This window comes from Balaenoptera ricei, chromosome 1 (genome assembly GCF_028023285.1).
Source record: "Balaenoptera ricei isolate mBalRic1 chromosome 1, mBalRic1.hap2, whole genome shotgun sequence".
In the NCBI taxonomy this organism is placed as follows: Eukaryota; Metazoa; Chordata; class Mammalia; order Artiodactyla; family Balaenopteridae; genus Balaenoptera; species Balaenoptera ricei.
The window spans coordinates 21,080,322-21,100,793 of NC_082639.1; the positions used below are offsets into that span (position 1 = coordinate 21,080,322).

At 48.9% G+C, this 20,472-nt stretch overlaps 1 protein-coding gene across 1 annotated transcript; it reads left to right on the top strand.

The window, feature by feature from the left end:
- Positions 1–5,920: 5,920 nt before the first annotated feature.
- NUDC (nuclear distribution C, dynein complex regulator) lies at positions 5,921–19,338 on the top strand. The gene is made up of 9 exons (XM_059916285.1): positions 5,921–6,120; positions 8,189–8,266; positions 15,555–15,758; positions 15,850–15,915; positions 16,725–16,841; positions 16,915–17,109; positions 18,324–18,407; positions 18,503–18,621; positions 19,071–19,338. Exons 1-9 carry the CDS (start codon positions 6,040–6,042, stop codon positions 19,120–19,122), a joined length of 996 nt encoding a protein of 331 aa, XP_059772268.1. The 5' UTR covers positions 5,921–6,039; the 3' UTR covers positions 19,123–19,338.
- The last annotated feature ends 1,134 nt before the right edge of the window (positions 19,339–20,472 follow it).

Here is a 20,472-nt window from a genome sequence, read left to right on the forward strand (position 1 = left end):
AGTGCCTGGCACAGCAAGTGCTCTGTAAAAGGGACAGTTGTTATTGTTGTTGTTGTTGTTTTCACCCTTGTTTCATAGAGGAAGAGGTTGAGGAAGAAGTTGTTGAGGAAGAGGAGACCCAGAGGAGGGAGGAGACCCCTCACTGGGGGTCATGGAAAAGCTGGGCTGGAAGTTGGGTCCCTGGGTTTTAAGTCTTGCATTTTTTTGCACTGTGAGGAACTGTGTCTTCTGAGCCCTGTGTGTGGCCTGAAGGCCAGGGTCAGCCCTGGAGGCCCTGGAGGGTGAGGAAAGGCCTCAGGTGGGATCTCCACAGCCTGGAGCCTGACTGGGGCCATTCACTCAGAGGGGTAGGAGGCCTCTTGGGGGAAGATGGTCCATCAGCTGCCCTCTATCTGAAGGGAGAGACACAGGTCAACCCTCAGGAGTCCCCAGTCTCAAGAAGAAGACACAGCTCTAGGAAACCCAGAACTAATTGGGGTGACACAGGCCAGGCCCCAGAGACCCTGGTCTGATAGAGGAGATAAGCCTGGCTCTTGGGGGCCTTCAGTGTGATGGGGAGACACAGGCCAGCCCTGAGGAGGCCCCATTCTGAGGAGGGAGAGACAGCCCTGCTCCCAGTAGCTCTAACAGGGGCGCCAGGGTGCCCATGTCGGTGGGGGGGCGGGAACCCTACAGTGGAGCCATGGGGCTGAGTAGCTTGAATTTGGAAGGCTTTCTGGAGGAAAAGGTCATGACAACACTCTCTCATCCGTACAGCCCTCTATGGTTTACAAAGTGCTTTCCCAATAATTATCTCAGTTAATCCTCATGTGACAATGGGACGAAGGTGTTACTATTCCAACAGGGACGACAACCACCATCATTCTAAGCAGTGACACTTGCTGAGCACCTACTGCCCAGTGTCAGGCACTGGGCTGGGCATCACCTGTAAATTAAAGGGCACCCCGCAAGGCAACGTGGGTGAAAGTGCTTTGCAATCCTATGACCATGGTGCACACGTTTGCTCTTGTTCTGTACAGAGGCCTGACTACTTGAGGATGCAGCTGGGAGACCCTGGGCAGCAGAGGGCCTGGGTTAAGGACTGGAACTGGGAGGCAGAGTCAGGACTAGATGCCTTTTCATACTCTGAACATGTCATGCAGCTTTGTGCCTCCAAGCTGTTCCCTGTGCCTGGGATGTCTTTCCGTTACCCTGTCTGTTTGGTAAGTTTCTGGTCACCCTTTATGGTCTAGCACAGGCTTCACAGTTTTTCCCTCTCCACCTCTTTGGCAAAACAATTTGCTCGCTCCCTGACTTCCCAGGTCATCGGGTTCACTGCCCCCAATAGAGCACTTAGCACATGGTGGTGTAATCACGCATTTACCTGCTGTTTTTTTTTTTTTTTTTTAATGATTTTTGCCAATGGTTCGTCATTTTAAATTTTTTTAAATTTTATTTATTTATTTATCTATGGCTGTGTTGGGTCTTCGTTTCTGTGCGAGGGCTTTCTCTAGCTGCGGCAAGTGGGGGCCACTCTTCATCGAGGTGCGCGGGCCTCTCACTGTCGCGGCCTCTCTTGTTGCGGAGCACAGGCTCCAGACGCGCAGGCTCAGTAGTTGTGGCTCACGGGCCTAGTTGCTCCGCGGCATGTGGGATCTTCCCAGACCAGGGCTCGAACCCGTGTCCCCTGCATTGGCAGGCAGATTCTCAACCACTGCGCCACCAGGGAAGCCCTTACCTGCTGTTGATGGTGTTCAAATGTAGACGGGGTCAGACTAGGGGAGGCTGACTTATCACCAAGAGGCCTTCCTGGGCAACATTTATTATTTCAGTGAATTTACCAGGGCTCAAGATCAGGCCTAGGTCTCTCAGCGGGGAGTCACATCAAACAAGCACCTGGGTCTGATTTATAAAATCAGAATGCCAATTCAGGGAGGCAGAACTCTGAGATAAGACGTGGGTAAGTGTGTGGTCTCTGGAGTCAGACTGCGTGGGTTTGAATCCTGGCTCTAGCCTTTCAGCTGTGTGGCCTTGGGCACATGACTTCATGTCTCTGGCCCTGGTTTTCTCCTCCCCTAAATGGGGATAACAACATAGGAGCATTATGTTAACTCAAATAATGTTTATAAAGTGATTGGTACGGTACTGGGCACTTAAATTTTACCAATAAGTTTTAACAATTTGTAAAATAAATTATACCAATATTTATTGAAAAGTTATATAATGAGAGTCAACAGTATCAGGCACAGACTATTTATTCATTCCCCAAATATTTATTGAGGTTCTACATTTGAGACTCTGAGCTGAATGCTTGGATGAATCAGACAGTTTCTATCTTTCTTGAAGTTTATATTCCAGGGAAAGGGGATGGATATAGAACCAAAATTTCTTTCTTTCTTTTTTAAAATATTTATTTATTTATTTATTTATTTATTTGGCTGCGCCGGGTCTTAGTTGCGGCATGTGAACTCTTAGTTGTGGCATGCATGTGGGATCTAGTTCCCTAACCAGGGTCGAACCCGGGCCCCCTGCATTGGGAGCACGGAGTCTTAGCCATTGGACCACCAGGGAAGTCCCTAGAACCAAAATTTCTTAATTGTATATTTCAATTGTGGTAAGTAATTACACAGGATGAGCACAAGGTACTTTGAAAGCAAAAATCATGGAGATGGAGATTTAATCTGTATATCAAGGTCAGTAAAGACCTCACAGAGGAAGTGGCATTTGGGTTGAGACCTGATGGGTGAAAAGGAGTTGCTGGCAAAGGCCTAGGAACTAGGACAGGGCATTTGAGGAAGTGAAAGCAGCCAGTGTGGAGGGAGCCTGGTGTGTGAAGGGGAGTGTGGGACAAGATGAGACTGGAGAGGTGGGCAGGACCCTGATGTTGTTGCTCCTCGGAGGCCATGGTGGGGAGCTTGGAATTTATCCTGAATGCAATGGCAATAGGGCTAATTTTAAGCAAGGGAATAACAAGACCTGGCTTATCCTTAAGAGCAATTGCTCTGGCTGCTGGGTGGAGGATGGACTACAAAGTGACAAGAAAGGAGGTAAGGAGACCAGAGAGGAAGCTGTCGGAGTAGATGTCAAGCAAGAGATGATGCTGGTTTAGACTGGAGTAGCAACAGCATCTTGCTTCACACAGCAAGGTGAGGCGACAGAATCAAGATATATTTTGGAGGGAGAGCTAACAGGACTTACTAATGGATTAGATGAGGTCAGATTTTGGCTCATCCAAATGCGTAGATGAGTGGAGCTTTGGGCTTTTGTAAATTGGTGCTTGAAGGGGCCATTTAGCTCAATGGGGAAGACTTTGGGAGGAATTTGTGTGTGTGTGGGAGCATCAGTGTTGGCCATGTTGGTTTTTAAAAATAAAAATAATTCTTGAATATAATAGAATATCTATTAAGAGTTCAAATTTCAGATTATCTCATAAAGTTATAAATTTTTTATTGTGTTAAAATATACGTAACATTACACTTACCACTTTAACCATTTTCAGGTCTATAGTTCAGTGGCATTAAGTACATTTACATTGTTGTGCAACAGTCACCACCATCCATCACCAGCCATGTGAGTTTTCAGATATCTGTTAATTGACCCAAGTGGGGCTCTCCGGGAGCTCAGGAGAGATCTGGGCCAGAGGCATCATGCGATCACCTACAATGCCGCGGGCAACTAAGCCTGCGTGCCGCAACTACTGAGCACACATGGCACAACTAGAGAGAAGCCTGCGCACCACAAAGAAGAGCCTGCGTGCCACAACGAAAGATCCTGCATGCCTCAACAAAGATCCTGTGTACTAAGGAATCTTAGCACTAAGACCCAATGCAGCCAGATTTAAAAAAAAAAAAAAAAGATCACTTACAGAGAAAGTATAGATAGAGGAAAAGAGGAGGGGATAAAGGACAGAGCCCCCAACAGTTATAAATCTGAGTAAGTCAGGACACTGAGAAAGAGTGTTAGTGAGGTGGGAAGAAAACCAGGTAAGTGTGGTGACATGGAAGCTCTATGAGTGTGCTAGGGCTGCCATAACAAACTATTATAGACTGAGTGATAAACAACAGAAATTTATTTTCTTACAGTTCTCAGGGCTGGAAGTCCAAGATCAAGGTGTTGGCAGGTTTGCTTTCTCCTGAGGCTTTTCTCTTTGGCTTGCTGATAGCTGCCTCATATGGCCTTTCCTCTGCTTGCTTATGAGTCCCTGGGGTCTCTTCCTCTTCTAGTAAGAACACTAGTTATATTGGATTAGGGCCCCACCCTTACGAACTCCCTTAACCTTCATTACCTCTTTAAATAGCCCTATCTCCAAAAGCAGTCACACTGGGAGTTAGGGTTTCAATATAGGAATTTGGGGGGAATACAGTTCCGTCCATAACAGAAGCCTAAGGAAAAAGAAAATTATTTCCAGAAGGAAGAAGGGGTCAACTGTGTCAAATGCAGCTAAGTCAAGTAAAGTAATAGTGGTCCACTGGCTTTGGCAATAAGTAGGTCATTGTAACCTTGGTCAGAGTATTAAGTAAAGACCAATTAGAGTAAATAAAGAAGAGATGGAAGGTGAGGAAGTGGAGAAACAAGCAATCTTTTCAAATTTTGCTGTGAAAGAGAACTGAAAATTGGGGTGGTAGGAGGAGAAAGTGGGGTCATAGAATAGTAAAAAAAGAAGTGACGGGCTTCCCTGGTGGCACAGCAGTTAAGAATCCGCCTGCCAATGCAGGGGACACGGGTTTGAGCCCTGGTCCAGGAAGATTCCACATGCCACGGAGCAACTAAGCCCGTGCGCCACAACTACTGAGCCTGCGCTCTAGAGCCTGCGAGCCACAACTAATGAAGCCCGTGCGCCACAACTACTGAAGCCCGTGCACCTAGAGTCCATGCTCTGCAACAAGAGAAGCCACTGCAATGAGAAGCACACACACCTCAACGAAGAGTAGTCCCCACTCGCCACAACTAGAGAAAGCCCACGCACAGCAATGAAGACCCAACGCAGCCAAAAGTAAATACATAAATAAATTTATTAAAAAAAAAAGAAGTGACATTGAATTGCGTTTATAAGTTGAAAGGGATGATCCAGAAGAAAGAAGATTGTGATGCAGGAGATTTAGAAAAGGATAATAAGAAGAGTAGAATCCCTGAAAAGACCAAGATGATGAAATTCAATACAAAAGTAAAGTGGTTGGCCTTAGATGGCTGGGACCCGTCCCGCACATTAATTGAAGTGAAAGTTGAATAAAGCACTCATCACATAATTTGCAGGGACCAGTTTAAAATGACAATGTGGAGTCTCTTGTTCAAAAATTATTAAGAATTTAAGAGGACTTCCCTGGCAGTCCAGCAGTTAAGACTCCACGCTTCCACTGCAGGGGGCAGGGGTTGGATCCCTGGCCGGGGAACTAGATTCCGCATGCCTCGGGGCCAAAAAAAAAAAAAAAATTTCAGGACTTCAGCAGAAGAGCATTAACCCAAGCACAGAGCCCTTATAAGCTCGGGGACCCTTCAAATTTGTATGGAGTATGTGATGATGACGGAGGTGGGCAGTCATTTGGGCAAGTCCCTTCTCCTTTCTGGGCCTCAATTGACTCATTGAAGGGTTAGAAGAGATGACTAAGAACACTTTCCGCTTCACTGTTCTACAAGCTGGGAGGTCATTCCCATAGGAACAAAGTTCGTGCCTTTTTAGCTTCCAATCCCGCCGGAGTTGGGCCCAGGGCTTTCTGGAAGGCTCCATAAAAAGCGTCTGGTGACCATAGCAACTCACACCAAACTCCGGGGCCCTCGTCTCCGCCCACAACTTCACTGACGAGCTCTTTAATTGGCTTAGCAAGTCGACCAATGGCCGGCGAAGCGGGCTGTTTGCCGCGCGGTCAATGGCTGCAGGCCGGAAGAGAGGCGGGAAGAGAGAGCTAGCAGGCGGGCCTGGGCGGCGGGGCGTGTGCGTGTTTCCGGCTCCGCTGCGGAAGGCCGAGGACTAGAGCGGTTGGACCGGACGCGACCCTAAGGACCGGAGAGCGCGGGACGCGTGTGCGGAGCTCAGATTTCGGAGCGTAGCTAGCGGCCGGCACGATGGGCGGAGAGCAGGAGGAGGATCGGTTCGACGGCATGTTGCTGGCCATGGCGCAGCAGCACGAGGGCGGCGTGCAGGAGGTAACGGCCCGTGCGGCGTTGGCTCGGCCTGGCCCTCCCGGGGGGCCCCAGCCACGCTCTCTCCGTCCTTCTCTGCCTTCAAGATCCGAGATACACCCCTGGGCCTCGTAAGCTCTGGAATCCCCCCCACATTCTTACTGCACTCCAGCTTCCGGCCTGGCCTCCTTGCCGCAAGTCTTGCACTCGTATCAGTCATGGGACCCTGGGGCCCCTCAGTAGTTCCTGTCTTAGCAGCTCCGGCGTCCCTGCGCCCGCCCCTGGAAAAGACCCAGAGTCTTGGGATCTCTCCCCGCCCCCGCCTTATTCTCCCACATACTTCTGGCCCCGTTTCTTTTCTGCTGGCCGCTCCCGAAGAGCATCCTTTAGGATGAACTATTCTGGACATTGAGATTTGCATGTACCAAGACTTGGAACGAGCGGAAGAATGTGTGCGGTGTGTGTGTGGGGGGTGGGGTGGTGATATTAACACGTGGTCTTTTTAGGGCTTGAATGGGGGAATAGGAGACCTGTGTTCACAATTGTTCTACACCACCTACCAACTTGAGACCGTTCCACGTCTCCAGGCCTCAGTTTCTTTCTTTGAGACAGAGCTACGAATCCTTATTTCCTGTATTTGTAGGAGAGTAGTGTCTTGAAGTGAAGGACAGTGAGGAATTCTCAGTAATCAGGCTTGAACATTCAACAAGTATCTGTTGAGTGATTGATGTGTGCAAGAACATAATTCATGTGTAGTGACCAGACCCAATAACACGTAGTGTATGAAGGATAAAGACCAACTAGTCGAGATTCTGGAGTTGGTTTTTTGAACCATGGAAAGTTCAAAAGGTAGAAAAGCCTATCAAGATCAGTCTTTCTATAAAGAAACTGAAGGAACTTGCCCAAGATCATCCAAAAGGGTCCTGACCTAGAGGGAACCAGAATCCTTAGGCCAGTGTGTGCTTTCCACAGACCATTTCTGATTCTGTGTCTCTCTGGGGACATGTTTTCATGGAGCTTTCCATTCCCATTCTCTCATTTAGGTGCCTGTGGTGACCAAGGACTCCTAAGCCCTTTGAGGTGGGAAGAGTGCTATTAATTTGGAGATGTGAAAGGCTCCCATCCCCCACCCCCCTAAATTGTTGACACAGTTGGATTTGGGAGTGAGTTCGTTTTTGAGTGAATTGAAAAAGTGTCTAGAAGCAGGAATTGAAACCATTGAGATAAATTCTAGCGTCAGATTTAGAACCACTCACTTGGGCAAATAAAAGGGCTTAGTTATATGTGCTAATCTTAAGTCACTACTAGGTCTTTTCATTCAGCAAAAATTTTATTGAGCATGTACTCTGAGTCAGATCTGGTGCTAGGCATTGGGGATGTAGACAAAGTCATGGTTCACAGTGCCTGCTTGTGATGAGTTCACTCTCCCGCAGAGGGTCTCTTGCTCTGGGCGAGACACTGCTAAGGACCTCACCTCCATTACCTCCTTTGGTCCTCACAGAGGATCCTCACCTATATCCCTAGAAATAGGTCCTGCTGCTGTTTCTGTTTTATGGAGTTAAGAAACTTTCCCAAGGCCACAGAGCTAATGTATATCAGTCTGATACCCAGACCGATGCTCTTAAACGACTTGGCTACACTGATACCCCAGCCAGAGTTAGTTGGTCTTAACCTTCTTTGAAGTGGCTTCATTTGTTCCCCTCCTTCTAGGTCTGCCCTAGTAACTCAGCCAGTGCCACTCTGGATGGGCTTTTTATTTTGTGGAGAGGAAAGCTGGATCCCAGGTGTTTCAAGCCCTGGATGCAGAGGAGTGTCCGATATCCTCAGGCTGCTTCTAGCACCACAAAAAATGTGAAACACATATACACATGCACACAAGAAATGAGAAATCTGCCTTTCAGGTGATCTAGGTAAGGTTAGGCTAGGCTTCCTGGCAGAAGTGACTAAGTCAGGGCCTGTTTTCTCAGTTGGGAGGCTCGGGGTGAAACAGTCCAGTCCCAAGTTCCCTCCTAGACTAAGGAAGTTAGCTTCTGTGTAGGTGAGGGGCTCCCAATATGGCATCTCTACAGCTTTGGTCTTTGTCTTCTTTCAGCTCGTGAACACTTTCTTCAGCTTCCTTCGACGCAAAACGGACTTTTTCGTTGGAGGAGAAGAGGGGATGGCGGAGAAGGTGAGTGTTGGGGACCACTGTCCCTTGGGCAGCTCTGTTTCTCCAGAAGAAGAGCTTACTTGGCCTTCCTTTGGCATAATAATAACCTATAGCAGAAGTAAAATGCCAAGGGCAAAGAGTCGGGGAAGGGAAGCAAGCTGTCATTTATTGAAGCCCCTCTCCTTGCCAAGTGCTTTATCTACCCTATCCCCATGGTCCTCTAGAAGTTTGAGAAGGGCAGATGTTACTATCCCCATTTACAAGTGAGGAAATTGGTCTGAGTTTTGGGAGAGCTAGGGTTGTCCAAATTTTTGAGCTGAGTTATGGGAGACCCAGGATTGGAGCCAGAGTCTTTTGTAAAAGTGCCTTCTGCCCCTGACACCATGCTTTTTGGTTCCTTTTCCATTGAGGTTTTTTCTAATTACCTAGCTGGGAGATGAGAGTAGGCAAATGTTAGAAATTGAGCTTAGAAGACAGATATAGGAAAACTCAAAGCCGGCTATCCCAGTCTTCCCAGATGCTGTGAGCAAAAGTTCAAGGATTTGAGAATTGCAGGGTTTAAAAAATTTTTTTTTTAAATTGAAATAGTTGATTTACAATCTTGTGTTAGTTTCAGGTGTACAGAAAAGTGAGTCAGAGATAGATAGATATGTATACACATACACACAAACATACAGATATAGATAGATAGATAGATAGATAGATAGATAGATATATATACTTTTTCAGATTCTTTTCCATTATAGGTTATTATAAGATATTGAATATAGTTCCCTGTGCTATACAGTAGGTCCTTGTTTTTTATCTGTTTTATATACAGCAGTGTGTATCTGTTAATCCCAAACTCCTGGATTATCCCTCTTCCCCTTTCCCCTTTGGTAACCATAAGTTTATTTTCTGTGTCTGTGAGTCTATTTCTGTTTTGTAAATAAATTCATTTGTATCATTTTTTAAGATTCCACATATAAGTGATATCATATGATATTTATCTTTCTCTGACTAACTTCACTTAGTGTGATAATCTCTAGGTCCATCCATGGTGTTGCAAATGGCACTATTTCATTCTTTTTTATGGCTGAGTAATATTCCTCTGTGTGTGTGTGTGTGTGTGTGTGTGTGTGTGTGTGTGTGTGTGTGTACACCACATATTCGTTATCCATTCATCTGTTGATGGACATCTAGGTTGCTTCCATGTCTTGCCTATTGTAAACAGTTCTGCAGTGAACACTGGGATGCATGTATCCTTGAAGACCATGTTTTTCTCCGGATATATGCCCAGGAGTGGGATTGTAGGATCATATGGTAGCTCTATTTTTAGTTTTTTAAGGAACCTCCATACTGTTCTCCATAGTGGCTGCACCAATTTACATTCCCACCAACAGTGTAGGAGGGTTCCCTTTTCTCCACACCCTCTCCAGCATTTATTATTTGTAGACTTTTTGATGATGGCCATCCTGACTGGTGTGAGGTGATTCCTGAGAATTGTGTTTTGTGGTATGGGTTCTGATACCTTGAACATCTTCTAATTCCTTAGGTTGTGATTATGTTTTTGAAGATTGGTAAATCATGTCACCTCACTGAACCGTGATTTTTATAACTTTGATATTTGTTTTCACTTAAATTTAAGAGACATAATAACAAGAAGGAGATATTTTGCAAACTGCTTTCTGTGGCTTCAGGGTTCTAACAAGCTGAAATGCTTGATAATGTGTCTTGATGGTCTGAGGCTACTCTGTTATAGACACTTTGGCCTGGAGTAGGAGTCCTGGGTTCTTGGTCTAGCTGTGTGGCCTGGTTGATTTCCCACCAATTCTCTGGTCCTTTTAATCTTCACATCTGTAAAATGGAAGAAGGTGGACTCACTGACCTGTAGGACCCTTTGTGGCTCAAATACTCTTTCTGTATTAGTACTAGCACCTCCCATTTTTCTGTGGGCCAGATGACCTTGCAATATCTGCATTCATTCATTTGTAAACTAATGTTTATTGAGCACTTAACACTTTGCCTGTGTTAGCTACTATGACAAACCCTTCGGGATTATAGAGGTGAATACAGACAATGGTCTTTGTTTTCATGGATCTCACAGTGTGGCCCCCTTACAAACCGCCACCCCCCCAAAAAAAAGACAATGAAGAAGTGACGGGTGTTAGGGCGGAAGTCCTGGGAGCATAAAATGGGGACTAACCTAGGTTGGGGGCTCAAGGAAGACTTGATGAGGAAGAGGTGCCTGAGGTGTGAAGGATGAGTAAGATAGCAGGCAGAAGGGAGAGAGATGAATAATATTGAGAAGTGGTGTCTCAGAGGTGTCACGGGCATGATGGTGTCACTGCTGTGATTGGATGTCTGCTGGTCCCTCTTAGACCTTGCTATGCTCCTTGGCTCTTTGCTCCCTTAGAGTCAGCTCTTTCCCAGGAGGTTGGTCTGACTCTCAGGCAGGCAGAAACCTGTCTAGCCTTCCTGCCTAGTCTCCATTTGTAACACCAGTAACTTCTTTGTATTGGGGACTTACTGTGCACTGGGCCACCAGGTGCATCGTTTCCAAGTGCGTTGGTTAAGAACGTGTTCTCTGGAGCTAGGCAGATGTGAGTGAATCCTGGTCTCCCCCTCTTCCTGCTTGACAGCTGTGTGGTGGTGGGTGAATCACTTTCTGAGCCTCATTTTTCTTCCCTGGAAAAGGGGATAATCTTTCCCTCACAGGGCTGTTTTAAGGATAAAAAGAGGTCATATAGTGTGGCTGGCACATGAGGATACAAGTTCACAGACCCTTTTTTGGACCTCTTGGGGCCAGATGTGTTTTGGGATTTAGAATTCATTGGATTTTAGGAGGGAATACAGTGCATATACTGTACATTACGTACAGTACCCCAGTCCAGGGGTCAGGAGCAGCATCATGTAATGAAACATTAATATTTCTACAGAGAAATGTGTATCAATATTTATACCAAGTGGGAGATATGACTCCCACTGTAAATGACTGTAAATACCTTCATGCTACAAACTTAGAGAAATACAAAAATACTTTTCATTTTTATAGCTTTGGGGCTAGGCATTATGGATTCGGATAAAGCCATAATCTAATCAGTATGTTATTGACATAGGAAGAGATGAGTGGACTAGTGAAGCAGAATAGAGAATCCAGAAAAAGTCTAGCACACATGAGGATTTAAGATGTGTCCAATAAGGTAGGTAATTCAGTTCAACAGGCAAAGGACGATTTAATGATTCATGCTGCTATAACTGGCTACTGGTAAAAGAACAAAACGTGTACCATACTGTACCATCTGTTTTACTCATATCTAAAAATAAATTGCAGATCAAGAAGAGCTTAGTAAGGAAAGCTGGGAAACTATGTATAACCTTGTGTGGAGGAGACCTTGCAAGGATAGAAACCTGGAAGCTATAGAATAAAAGGTAGCTGTTTGCTTCTTCACAATAGAACACATGTGTGGCAAAAGAGACGTAATGACGGGGCTTTCCTGGTGGCGCAGTAGTTGAGAGTCTGCCTGCTAATGCAGGGGACACAGGTTCGAGCCCTGGTCTGGGAAGATCCCACGTGCCGCAGAGCGGGCTGGGCCCGTGTGCCACAACTGCTGAGCCTGGGCCCGTGTGCCACAATTGCTGAGCCTGCGCGTCTGGAGCCTGTGCTCCGCAACGGGAGAGGCCGCGGTGGTGAGAGGCCCGCGCACCGCGATGAAGAGTGGCCCCCGCTTGCCACAACTAGAGAAAGCCCTCGCACGGAAACGAAGACCCAACACAGCCATAAATAAATAAATAAATAAATTAAAAAAAAAAAAGAAAGAAAAGTGTCTGGCACATAATATTCGCTATTAAAAAAAAAAAAAAAAGAGGGCTTCCCTGGTGGCGCAGTGGTCGGGAGTCTGCCTGCCAATGCAGGGGACACGGGTTCGAGCCCTGGTCTGGGAGGATCCCACATGCCGCGGAGCAACTAGGCCCGTCAGCCACAACTACTGAGCCTGCGTGTCTGGAGCCTGTGCTCCGCAGCAAGAGAGGCCGCGATAGTGAGAGGCCCGCGCACCGCGATGAAGAGTGGCCCCCGCTTGCCACAACTAGAGAAAGCCCTCGCACAGAAACGAAGACCCAACACAGCCAAAAATAAATAAATAAATAAAAATAAAGGAATTCCTTTAAAAAAAAAACTTTTTATTATAAAAGATGCTCAACTAATCATTAGAGAAAGTCAAATCAAAATCACAATGAGATGTCGTCACCTCACACCCATTAGGATGGCTTCTGTCAAAAACCCCAGAAAACACCAAGTGTTGGCAAGGATGTGGAGAAATTGGAACTCTGGTGCACTGTTGGTGGGAATGTAAAATGGTGCAGCTGCTGTGGAAAACTGTATGGTGGTTCCTCAAAAAATTAAAAATAGAACTATCATATGATCCAGCAATCCCACTTCTAGGTGAATACCCCCCAAAATTGAGAGCAGGGTCTTGAAGAGAGATTTGTACACCCATAGCAGCACTGATCATTATAGCCAAGAAGTGGAAGCAACCCAAGCGTTCATTGATGGATGAATAAACAAAATGTCATATATACACATAATATAACATTATTCAGCCTTTTAAAGGAAGACAGATAAGAGCACATATTGAATGATTCCATTTATATGAAGTTCTAGAACAGGAGTGTGTCTTCTCCCTCAGATGTGTCCCCTCACCCTATGGTCAGGTTCAGGACCTCATGCCTTTGGGTTTAGCTTAAATTTCCCTCTGGGGTCTCCCGGCCAGGCTGTGGGAACCACCCTTTGCTCCCCTGTCGCCCAGCCTAGGTCAGGGAGCGCTGTGTTCAGGTATGCCCACTGAGCAGTCGGGGGCTGTCTTTTAGAACTGGCCCAGCCCTCCTCACTGCTTCCCCACTCTGCTGGTCTGTGGTTCCCAAAGATGTGTCCAGTGACAGAAGCTTGGCTCTGACAGCCTGCCAGTTGGTACTCCTGCCTAGGCTACACACTCCCAGGGGTCTCTACCTGGGGCTGGGCCTGGGTAAAGCTGGTGGGAGGAGACTGGGAGGAGGGGGTCAGAGGCTGCTGTGATTGGCCTTGACTATGCCTGGTGGTTCAGCTCTGCCCTCATCTAACCTCCAGGAGCTAGGAAAGAACAGGACGAATGGGACGTAACATGATTCACTGGAGCGGGAAGAGGGGATGGCCCCGCTCCCGCCTCCCCTTGGCCACTCATTGGCAAATGGCTTGAGTTCAAGGTCCTGATTAGGGACTTGGGACCAAGGCCCTGTGGTGGAACAGCCTCTGCTGGCGTAATTGTGCCATGACTGATCCCTTCTGTTGACAGCAGAATGGCCTTCAGGTGGCTCATTTCTTTCTTATACACACCTCACTTTGTTAACCCATTTGGTTTGGGGGTTCTTTTGGTACCCTTTAAACTTGAAGAGTGTGGAGCTACTGCAGTGTGGCGTGAGGTTGGAGGTGTGAGGGTAAGAGGAGGAACTGGCCTCAAATGAATGAGAGGCCACAGGGCATTTGGCAGAACCCTAGATCTGGGAGCCCATGGCTGACTCCAGTGACCCTGAGCCCCACGTGACTCCCCTCAGCTCTTGCAGATCCCTTTCTCCCTCCATCTATGGCTCAGAGATTCTTGAAAGATGGTTTGTTGACTGCTGATCATGTGGTGGGTGCCCTGTGAGGCCTCCTCCAGGTGTGTGGGTTGACACAGAGTTGGGTTTCCTAAGTTGGGTAAATTCCTGAGCCTGCCAAAGGTGAAGAGGTGAAATTCAAGAGACACTTGAGCTGGTCCTGGAGGATGAGTAGGAGTTTGCCAGGCAACCTGGGAGTAGGGGCAAGGACACTCTAGGCAAAGAATAGCTATGTAAGACTGCTTTTAGAAATACTAAGATAGAAGCACAGAGAGATGACCTCAGGGTCACACACGTAGGAGTAGACCAGGAACTCAAATGTAGGTGTGACTCTCACGTATGCACGAGAATTGGCCAGGAGGGCTTGTTAAAAATACAGATTGCTGGGCCATATCCCCAGAATTTCTGATGCAGTAGGTCTAGAGTGGGGCCTGGGATTTAGCATTTCTAACAAATTCTGGGTGACGCTGTTGCCGTGGGTCAGGGGAGCACACTCTGAGAGCTGCTGGTGTAAAACATGAGGTAGAACCATTTCTCCCATTGTATTTTCATAGCAGAGAAGGTGCTTCTCCCCACCCTCCACCAGCTCACACTGAGTTAGCCTCAGCCAGGTGACACATGTCATGAGAGCTGATGAAACTGGGGCTTAGAAAGTGTCAAAGTTGTTTACTTGTTCAAGGCCACAGAACCAGACAGGTGGCAACAGTATTGGGGTTGCTCTTGGGCAGCAGGAGGACCAGCTAGCAGGATGTGTGTTGGAAGCATCCTGGGAAGGTTTCATGGGAGAGGCAGGATTTGAAATGGTTAGCTTGCAGGCTGAGGAGAGGAGGAGACTACCTTTTCCCTCAAGAAAGGTCTCTCTGGCCTGAGAGCTGGGGAAGAGCTTCTCAGAGGGGCTGAGGCTGGAGTTCTGCTTCTAACAGCTTCACTCCATAATGAAGGACTTTTCAGAGCACTTATCATTTGGTCTGCACAACATCCCTGTGAGGTAGGGACTCATCCTTGCTGATAAGGAATCTGAAACTCTTAACAGGTTAAGTAATTTGCCAAAAATACAATAGCTAGTGCGTGACAAAGCCTGGATTAGAATGCAGGTTGTCCAACTTCAGTGTTGGGTCTTAGTCCCTGGACTGCCTTGTTTTTTTTTTGTTTTTTTTTAAAGTGGTCGCTGTTTACTGAAGCAGATTCTTTGCAGGTATTCTTTTTTTTTTTTTTTTAATAAATTTATTTATTTATTTATTTATTTATTTTTGGCTGTGTTGGGTCTTCGTTTCTGTGCGAGGGCTTTCTCTAGTTGTGGCAAGCGGGGCCCACTCTTCATCGCGGTGTGCGGGCCTCTCACTATCGCGGCCTCTCTTGTGGCAGAGCACAGGCTCCAGACGCGCAGGCTCAGTAATTGTGGCTCACGGGCCTAGTTGCTCCGTGGCATGTGGGATCTTCCCAGACCAGGGCTCGAACCCGTGTCCCCTGCATTGGCAGGCGGATTCTCAACCACTGCGCCACCAGGGAAGCCCTGCAGGTATTCTTATTACAGCTCAATGATATAGGTGTGTATTAAATGCCATTTTGTAGATGTGGAAACTGCGGTTCTGAGTGCAATGCCTTGCCCAGGCACTCAGCAAATAGAGATAGGACTAGCCTCACGTCTTGGGACATGTCCCGTCCCCTGATGCCTCATTGCCTTCTCTTTCTTCCTCAGCTTATCACACAGACCTTCAACCACCACAACCAGCTGGCACAGAAGGCCAGGCGGGAGAAGAGAGCTCGGCAGGAGACTGAGCGGCGGGAGAAAGCGGAGCGGGCAGCCAGGCTGGCCAAGGAGGCCAAGTCAGAGACCTCTGGGCCCCAGATCAAGGAACTGACTGATGAGGAGGCCGAGAGGCTGCAGCTGGAAATTGACCAAGTAGGAGTGGGCTTCTCTCCCCTGCCCCCCTGATCCCCATTGGCACTAGAAGTGGGTACCCTCTTGCCAAATGTTTTGCCCTTTGCCACAGAAAAAGGATGCAGAGAATCATGAAGCCCAGCTCAAGAATGGCAGTCTCGGCTCACCAGGGAAGCAGGTGAGATGGACTGGGGCTGGTCAGGACTAGCAGGGGGCTGGGGAACTTCCGGGGACTCTTCAACTTTTCCCTTTCTCTGGAAAGCCTTCCCCTTCCCCACCCCGCCCCTCCTTAGCTTTGGGAATCCTCCCCATACTTCAAGATTCCACATTGGACCAAAGTGGGTTAAAAAAAAAACAAAACCCACTGCCTTTAAGCCTTGGCAGGAAAGCCCAAGAGCCAGGGAGGGCAGTGCCTGTACAGGCACCATTTGGGTGGGCTGGGGTCTGTGGGCCCAGCCTGGCCCTTCATGGTGGATTGCTCTGACACACCTGAGGCATGTTCCCCTCAGGGCTCCTCCCATTGACCTGAGTCCAGCTTCCCAAATAATCCTTGGGGCACTCATTTGGCTTTGCAGAGGTTCTGGTCTGAGACTAGGGTCTCAACCTTACAGACACAGAAAAAGGAAGTTGATCATTTGTCAGCCTGGTTTTATTTTAGAACAGCTCTACTGATGGCCACCTCATGACCTGTTCTGTGCTGGGCTTTCTTCCTAAGTCCTTTGGCTTGAACTGCCAGCTGGGTGGGTCCCATGGGTCCATCTCTGACTGTCACCGTCCCCCAGCTGTCACATGGTCTAGCAATCTGAGCTCCTCTCAGGCAGAGATCAGAACAGGTTTTACCTCTGGCTCCTAGTGGGCCGTGGACTGGGCAGGGACCAGGTCTGTACTGTTCTATGGCTGTACGCCCAGTGCCAACCCTGGGCCTGGCCCAGTGGGGTTCAGTCTGGGTCTGTCAAGTAAGTAACCGAGCACCCCAACTGTGAGCAGGAGGCTGAGGAGGAGGAGGAGGAGGACGAGAAGGACAAAGGGAAGCTGAAGCCCAATTTCGGCAATGGGGCGGACCTGCCCAATTACCGCTGGACCCAGACCCTGTCGGAGCTGGACGTGAGTGCAGGGGCTGGGGCGGAGGTGAGGGAGCCAGCCTGGGGCCTCTCCTGACTGCTCCTGCCCCATGCAGCTGGCAGTGCCCTTCCACGTGAACTTCCGGCTGAAGGGGAAGGACGTGGTGGTGGACATCCAGCGGAGGCGCCTCCGGGTGGGGCTCAAGGGGCAGCCGGCGATCGTGGACGGGGACCTTTACAACGAGGTGAAGGTGGAGGAGAGCTCGTGGCTCATCGAGGATGGCAAGGTGGTGACGGTGCATCTGGAGAAGGTGCGAGAAGCCCCGCCTCCTGGCCTGTGTTGTGACTTAGGGAGAGGGGGCTGCTCATGAACTCGGAGACCGTGCTGGGGGCCTGATGGACATACCTTTTTTAATCCCCACAACAAGACTTTTAAAGTAGGTCTGTCTAGTTTTAGACTCAGGAAAAGGGTAGCTCAGAGATTTGCCCAGGCTTTTGCCTCTAGGAGGAGGTGGAGTTGGGATCGGAACTGTCCTTAGTACCAAAGCCTTTTCCTTTCCATTAGGTTTGTACATGCATTCAATTCAACAAATACTTGAACACCTACTACGTGCCAGAGACTGTTCTAAGCGCTGGAGAGAGAACAGTGAACAACACGTAGAAAACTGTGCCCTGAGGAAGCCTACGTTCCCTCCCTTACACCCTCAGAGAGCTGGGATTACAGACACCAGTAAACGAATGTGGTCTCTGTAAAGTGCTAGGGGTCCAAGGAAAGCGTCCCATGGCACATACCACCTGACCCAACCTACCTGACTGGCCTTGGCTGCCTCTGTGCCCTTGCACTTGCATTTCCTCCCACCTGGAATGTCCTTCCCTGCTTTTTAATGTGGTTTACTGCATGTCCTTAAAGGCCTAGCCCATCCATGTATTGCTCTGACCTCTCCCTCCACGCTGGATGAATATCTCCCTCTGTACTTTTTTTTTTGTATACATTTATTTTATTTATTTATTTTTTGGCTGCGCTGGGTCTTCGTTGCTGCACATGGGCTTTCTCTAGTTGCAGCCAGTGGGGGTTACTCTTCGTTGCAGTGCGCGGGCTTCTCATTGTGGTGGCTTCTCTTGTTGCGGAGCATGGGCTCTAGGCGCCCGGGCTTCAGTAGTTGCGGTGCATGGGCTTAGTTGCTCTGTGGCATGTGGGGTCTTCCCGGACCAGGGATCGAACCCGTGTCCTCTGCATTGGCAGGTGGATTCTTAACCACTGTGCCACCAGGGAAGTCCTCCCTCTGTACTTTATTCTTTCCGTTATCATGCTGATTTGTGACTGTCTCCGTGTCTGTCTCCCCCAGCCACTGTGGAGGGCAGAAGTCTTGTTCATTTGCACCCTAGGTCCCAGTACAGGCCTTCGCAGGTCCCCAGTGCAGGATGTGGATGGGAGAGAGTTCGGTTCTGGAAGGGTTGGGTGGTGGTTCCCAGGGCACAGAGCAAGCCACCACCCATCCCCCGGTGGTCCTCCTCTTCCTCTCAGATCAACAAGATGGAGTGGTGGAGCCGTTTGGTGTCCAGTGACCCCGAGATCAATACCAAGAAGATCAACCCTGAGAACTCCAAGGTGAGCCCTGGCTGGTTGGAGGAGCTTCGGTTGGGAGGTGAGGGGCCTAGGTGTCCCCAGAGCTTCACCCATCCCTGTCACTGCCTGCCCCCCAGCTGTCAGATCTGGACAGTGAGACCCGCAGCATGGTGGAGAAGATGATGTACGACCAGAGACAGAAGTCCATGGGGCTGCCCACCTCAGATGAGCAGAAGAAACAGGAGATTCTGAAGAAGTGAGCAACTGAGAGATGGGGGTTTGGGGAAGGTGTCTGGGGCTTGGACCTGGGTGACAGCAACGAGTGTGTACTGAGCAGAACACAGGAGCTGCCCTGCCCCTTCCAGGATGAGCCAGCCAAGTTTGTGGCTTTATAGCCTTGGCTTGCCTCCCCTAATCACTTGCTGAGGTCATCTTGAGGGCAAGGCCACCTCAGGGTAGGAAGGGGTAACAGGCGGTCATTGTCACCGACAGAAGAACTGCGCCAGTGTTGGCACCTCAGCTTCCAGCCTCAGGTCCTCAAATGGGCCTTAAAGAGAGTCCCTGGGGCCCCACTCCTGCCTGGCCTGGCTCCAAGTTGCTCAGAGTTCTAAAGAGATTAGAGTTCATGTGGGGAGCTAAGAGAAAGGGACTAATTTGGGGGAGAGGGATGGCGTGTTTCACCTTCTTCCTACTTTCCCTCCCCAGGTTCATGGATCAGCATCCAGAGATGGATTTTTCCAAGGCCAAATTCAACTAGCCCCTGTGTTGGCCCCCCTGAACCCTTGGGGCTGAGCTCCCAGCTACCCACCTTCCTTTCCCACCCTTCCCTGGGACTTGTGGGCCTCAGGGCTGGGGCAGGCATGGGGCTGGCCCACACACAGGTCTAAGGGCATCATGGGAGAAGGGCTGGGGCCTTGGGGGTGTCTTGTCCTCCCATTTGGCCTGCTGTTACACATTAAAACTATTTACCCAATTCCACCTGTGTCCTCCCTTCCCTCTGGCCTTTCCCTGGGGGACAGGCCTCTTATGGCTGCTGCTGGGATCTGGGGGCTTGTCTTCTAGCCCAGGTTCTGCCATGTGATCTAGGGCAAGTCCTTGCCCCTCCCTGGGGCTCAGTTTCTCATTACTTAAATGGAGGATTCAAACAAGGCTTTTAGTCTGTGTATGATTCTGACCAAAAGTGGCTAAAGGGACCAGAACATATGTCAGATTCTCAAAGGGGCCCATGACTCAGCAAAGTTTAGGACCAGCCCGGCTTGATTCCACTTTCATCTCTAAGACAATTTCCCACAGCACTGGGTCTGTCCTCTAGCCCTGGAGCAAGTGTTTCTAAAACTACACTCTTATTCCCAGGGGCAGAGAGCAGCAAAGGCTGGGGAACCGCCCAGGCCTCAGATTGGCTCTGTGTGTGGTGGGGATCTGGCCGGGAAGGCAGGGTGAAGCCCAGTGGAGCCTATTGTGTGTCTCTGACCTGGACCTCTGCAGGTTTTAGGGCTTCACAGAGTGAGCCACTGAGGGAGTGCCAGGGCTGGAGAGGTGTTCCCTTCTGCCTAAATCCAGCCACCAGAACTGACCCTTTGGTGGGAGAGTACAGGTCACAGTGCAGGGTGCCACAGAGGTCATGGTTACAGCAAGAATGTCTAGGTTGGCTTGGCCAGGGTGCTATGCTCTGTGGGCCGTGGGTGACCCCTGAATTTCTGGAACACAGCATGTCTGTCCTTTTGGCATTTCAGAATAGCTTGTTAAAGACTTAAAGAAGGTATGCAGTGTTTGGCTTTGTCTGTTTACCAAATTTATAAACCCTCTTTTCTGGGAATGCCAGTAGCAGTTCCCAAGGCTAAGCTTGGAAAATGGTGCTCTCGGGCCAAGGCTAAGATGGAAGGACTGTGGCATCACTCTCCTACTCTGTCCAGCAATATCCCTGGGCTTCAGTGCCCTGTGGTCATTTTTTCTTTTCTTTTCTTTCTTTATTTATTGGCTGCATGGGGTATTCGTTGCTGCGCGTGGGCTTTCTCTAGTTGCGGCGAGCGGGCTTCTCATTGCGGTGGCTTTCCTTATTGCGGAGCACAGGCTCTAGGCGTGCAGGCTTAGTTGCTCTGCGGCATGT